This window comes from Tupaia chinensis, unplaced genomic scaffold (genome assembly GCF_000334495.1).
Source record: "Tupaia chinensis unplaced genomic scaffold, TupChi_1.0 Scaffold000628_1, whole genome shotgun sequence".
NCBI lineage: Eukaryota > Metazoa > Chordata > Mammalia > Scandentia > Tupaiidae > Tupaia > Tupaia belangeri.
This window is the reverse complement of record NW_006160148.1, coordinates 618,341-623,360: the sequence shown is the minus strand read 5'-3', so window position 1 is coordinate 623,360 and position 5,020 is coordinate 618,341. Positions and strand designations below refer to the sequence as shown.

The window sequence follows — 5,020 nt, the reverse complement described above, 5'->3', positions numbered from 1 at the left end:
AGGATCGGCCTCCACTGCCGCCTGTCCGCCAGCCTCTCGCGGGTCCCCTCAGTCCTCTGGCATAGTGCCCCTCCTCTGCATCTGCACCACCGCCTCAGAGGCTTTTTCTTTCCCTTTTACAAGCAGGTGTCTCGCCAGAGATTCGCCAACTTTTCACATAAAACGAAGCCATAAAAACCCAGGCAGTTTCAGCGAGAAAGGAGCATGACTCCAGCTTGGGGGTTGGGGAGGGATTCTCGCGCTTTCTCCCCTGGCCCAGGCCCTGGCTTGGGGGCAGCCAGAGGAGAGGCGGACTGGGGGCCACAGAGCACGCGGTAAAGGAGCCCAGGTGGGAGGAAGCCCCCTGCTGCTTTCTTACCTGCTGGAGCTGCCGTGTCCGGCTGCGGGGACAGCCTGCAAGGAGGAGAGAGAGATGTTTCCATCACACCAGGAGTGTGGGCAGCCCTCAGCAGCTGGAGGTTTTCTAGGGGGACATTCTAGGGTGGGATGGGGTGGGGGTGCCGCTCCAATGCCTTTCAAGACCCTTCTGCTCAGATAAGTTCTTCCAGGGAGCCGCCTCTGGAGCTGAAGGAGCCAGTCGGCCCACACTGGACCACACGGGAGGTGCTAAAGAGAGGCCGGTGCAGTAGCGCGTGCCTCTCGCCGAGCCCTGGCTCAGGGGCTGGGCAAGGCAATGGGCTGGGGCAGAGCCCGTCCTCGCACACTGCCGGGCACCTGGTGCTGTGCCTTCGGTACGGTGCTCGCCCACCCTGTGAGGAGGCAGTGGAGACCAGTGTGGGGAGCCCTGAAGTGATGCCGGGCGGGGCTCAAACTCAGGCCCAACATCGCTCTGATGCCCTGGGCTTCCAGCCCTGCTCTCTCCCTCTTCCCACACAGAAGAGCCATCCACCTGGCCATGGCTGCCTCAGTCCTGAGCAGTCACCTCCCTGCCCAGGGCCTCTGGCTGGGGACAGAGCAGGGCTCAGTGCAGCTGCCGGGTGCTGTTGGCAGGCCAGGCGGCCAAAGACAGCAGACACGGAGCCCTGGACACCCGTGCCAGCGGCCGCTAGTTTGGGCTCTGCACCCCACCTTATGGTCCTCGGTCAATGTGCAAACACATCTAGCTGGGTCGTTTCTGCACCTCCTGCACCCTCGGGGTAAGGAAGCGGTCGGACAGTTGCTCCAGACGCTGTGGAGGCTCTGGGGCCTGCCCTGCACTGACTCGCGGCCTGTCTAGGAACGGGGGTGGGCACAGCTCGTCCAAGAGCCGCTGCGATCAGGCTGCCTCTGCGCCGCGTAACAGGTGTGCCGTGAGGCTGGTCCTCGCTAACATCTCAGCACCAACAGACTAGGTCCCTGAAGGTGTGTGACCATACAAACACTGTTACTCCCCTGGGGCTTCCAGGTGCAAGGGGGTTACAAAAAGTTTGTGGAAAAATGGAATCAAGTTCATTTTGGTGAAAAAGAGAGAAATCTATGCATCGTTTTCATTAATAGTGAACTTTGTGACGACCCCCTCAGGGGTTCATCTCGATATTCTAAGTGTCAGGACCTAGCCATCTACGGCGGCCGCACTGGCTGCGTGGGGTGCTCCCCGAGGTCTTGCTACGGCAGCGCCCCCCCACCGCCGGCCCGCCAAGGCTCACCCCTCCCGGGCGCTGCAGGCTGCAGAAGTGCACGTTGGGGATGAACAGCACCGGGGGTGTCTCCAGGTCAGCCTCGGGCCGAAGGTAGGTGGTCTCGTTGCCCCTGAAGCCTGACAGGAGGCAGCCCTTGATGCCTGCGGGGAAAGGAGGCCACTGTACACTGTAGCTAGGATCCCCCTCAGGCCCCACGCCCTCGGCCGGCCTCTCGCACTCACCACTGTTGCTGGAATCGGGGCACTTGACCTTCCTCCGGAACTGCTTCCTCTCATCATCCCGCATCTTCCTCTCAGCTCCCTGCAGGGGGGAGGGCAGGGGTCACCCAGGGCTCTGCAGCTGCTGCTTCACCCCTCAGCAGGCTTCTGGCCTGCTTTTCTCCCAGGGCAAGACCAAGAAAGGGAAGGTCAGCGGGTCTACGCCAGCCTGCCCGAGGACAGTAATCGGTGGGTGGGAGAGACAGAAAGACAGAGAAAGAGCTAGGCAAGACAGAGAGCTGCGGAGGGGAAAACTAGGAACGCAGCGGGCTGGCTCCAGCGTAAGGCAGCCAGATCCCACAAGGCCGACTGCGGGTCTGAACTCTAGCCCAGGGGGCTTGAAAAACACGCATGCCCCACATCCCGGCAGGCTGGAGAAACGGAACGGGAGGGATGCGGCATGGCCATGCCCAATGTGCGGAGTGGGGAGATGCCTTCCCCATGGGCAAAACATAAAGAAAAGACGTGGTGAAAGAGATGGGCAGAGGAAAAAGTGAGAAGAGACACGGAGCAGGATGTAGAGAGACCCTAGAGAGAGACTCAGAGACGGAGGATGCACGGAGAACGCAGAAGACGCGTGTGGACAAAGTCAGGCAAGGGCGAGGGGGGACAGCACACGGGGCCTGCCCCTCCCTCCCAGCCCAGTTGGGGTGTGCCCCGCAGCCACCTTGTCACAGAAGATCTTGATCTGGCAGACGGCGCGGTGCACCAGGCGCTCAGCGCCCGACCCACAGTCGTAGGTGTCGATCTGCAGGTTCAGGGGGACGCCCTTCACCCCCTTCTGCGAGGAGAAGTCCGTACTTAGGCAGTTGACACCGATGAACACCTGGGGACGGAGGGAGCTGGTGAGTGGCCTGCCCAGGAGCCAGCTGGGTCATCCCGCGACACCCGTCTCCCGAGCCTTCTGTGCACCTGGGGAGTACACTAAGCCTCACAGGGCCCTGGAAAGAGGACGCGATGCCCCTCTTTTATAGCTGGGGAGACTGCTCAGATGCTCAGAGAGGTGGGGCAACCCTCCTAAGGTGGCACAGGCAGTGTGTGGTAGCGCTGGGGTTTGAACCCAGACTCAAAGCCCAGGCTCTTCACCACTGAGCAGACTTCCCAGGGCAGCCCTGTGGACTGAGGCCCTGGGAGGGACACCAAAGGTCCGCCATGGGCTTAACATCCAGAGCCTGGTTTTTCTACAGCTCTGAGCACAAGGGCAGAGAAAGGCCAAATCCTCCTCAGCTTTGAGAGCCCTCTTTCCTGCTGGCCCAGGGAGGGACAGAGAAGGCAGGATGCAGCCCCTGCCCACCCCTAGCCACCAGCTCTGGCAATAGCTGGACCCTCGAGGAGAGGGGTTTTCTCCTCCCCCTGCACAGTGAGAGAACCACTTTGTCACCCCTGTTTGCAGCCTAGAATGTGGAAGCTCTGAGCAGGGACATAACTTGCTGACAGTCTCCAGGGAGTTGTCAGGCACAACCAAATGTACCTGGACGTGGGGCCACCAGACCCAGGGTGGGACTGGGCTCCACTGGCCGTGGCTTCGCACAAGCCCTTTAACCTGGGTTCCTTTATGGCAAAACTGGGGTGCCAAAATCAGCACCACAATGCGAGGGTGTGCCGTGATGCTGCCTGGCATGTGTGACATGCTGTGACAGGGGTAGCTGGGACTCTCAACCCAAAGCCCCCACTGACTGGAGGTGGCCAGTCCCAGCTGGGCAAGCCCTGGGAAGGCCACCTGCCCACCCCCCAAGGGGTCCTGCCAGCCCCTCGGTCCCGTGCTTTGGGACAGTGCCCTTGGAAAGGGGGCGGGGGCCAGGCCCAGGTGCATGCCGGACACACCTCTCCCCAGCCAGCTCCAGCCCCCACCCAGCTCGCAGCTGAAGAAGTCCCAAGCCTGGGGGCTTAAGAGGCGGTGAGAAAATCCCCATCGAAACCCACCTCTCCCTTCCCACGAAACTCCCCCTCCCTGAACTGGGGGCTCCAGTCTTCCTCGGCCCCTGGCTCTGTTTGAATAATAATAATCCCTGCTCAGGTGCCTCCCTTTGTGTTTCCAGCTCCTCCACCTCCATTTCCTGGGCAGCCCTGTCTCTCAGGCAGACAGGGAGGGGGTAGCCACAGTCTGTCCAGGCCAGAAGTGCCCTTGAGATGAACGACCGACCCTGCAGGCTGAGGGAAGCCTGGCCGGGATGAGGAGGCGAGCCCAAGGTCACCAGACTAGGGCCTGCTCCACAGTGCCAGCACTCCGGACAGAAAACCAGGGCAGAGAGGCCCACATGGCCAGGGCAAGCTGGAGGCTGGGCTCGAGCACCGAGCCTGGGAGAATCTATTTATTTATTTCTTTTTAGAGAGCAATTTTTGCTATAGGGCATGTGTACTCGCCTGGAGAGGCAGAGAGGGAGAAAGTGAGAAATCAACCCCAACAGAGGGTGGCCATGCCACAATCCCTTCTCTCCGGATTTTAGGCGCACACACCCAGCGTGAGTTTTAAGCCACTGGGTCTGGGACGCGAACCACCGTCAGCTGTGTGGGAACCCAATGACGTAACTATTACACCATCTGCTGGTCCCAGCCTGGGAGAGTCTTAATGGCTCAACTGCTGGGATGCCAGAGCTACCAGAGGCTCCATTTCTCAGGCTTCCGAGGGACGAGGGCTTGCCATGTTGCAATGGCTCAGACGTGCACGGCCTGCTGGGGCCCTCGTGGGACCCTTCAGGCATCTGTGGCATCCACCCTCTGGGCACAGAGAAGTGAGGCAGCAGATCTGAGCCCTCGTCGCCCAGCCTTCCAGGCTCTGGTCTGGAAGTCCAGAAACCGGGGCAGCCTCTGCGGTCTGCCGTGTGACCCTGCACCAGGCTGTTTCCCCATCTGGTAAAGGGGCGGGTGGCTAATAACAGAGCTACCACTGCCTGCTAGAGGGCGGGGCCATCTCCTTTCCCTGCCTCGCCTGGGCCGCAGGGCCACCTGTCAGCTGCTGGGAGACTACACCCCAATTACAGGCAAGAACAGCGAGGCTCTGAAGCTGACACACACGCTAGGTGAAGAGCAGGGAGCAGGTCAAGCCCATTCAGCTCCGCACCCCGGCCTCCTACTCCACACCGTGACCTCCTACTCCGCACCCCGACCTCCTACTCCGCACCCCGACCTCCTACTCCGCACCCC

The 5,020-nt window shown here is 61.2% G+C and overlaps 1 protein-coding gene across 1 annotated transcript in view; it reads right to left on the bottom strand.

The window, feature by feature from the left end:
- GRHL3 (grainyhead like transcription factor 3) overlaps nt 1–5,020 on the bottom strand; it is a 27,840-nt gene that overhangs the window by 14,076 nt on the left and 8,744 nt on the right. The window contains exons 8-11 of the mRNA XM_006159381.3: nt 2,544–2,702; nt 1,841–1,919; nt 1,626–1,759; nt 359–393 (exon numbers count right to left, since the gene is read on the bottom strand). Of these exons, the coding sequence (XP_006159443.1) occupies nt 359–393; nt 1,626–1,759; nt 1,841–1,919; nt 2,544–2,702 (407 nt within the window). The remainder of the gene's footprint in view (nt 1–358; nt 394–1,625; nt 1,760–1,840; nt 1,920–2,543; nt 2,703–5,020) is intronic.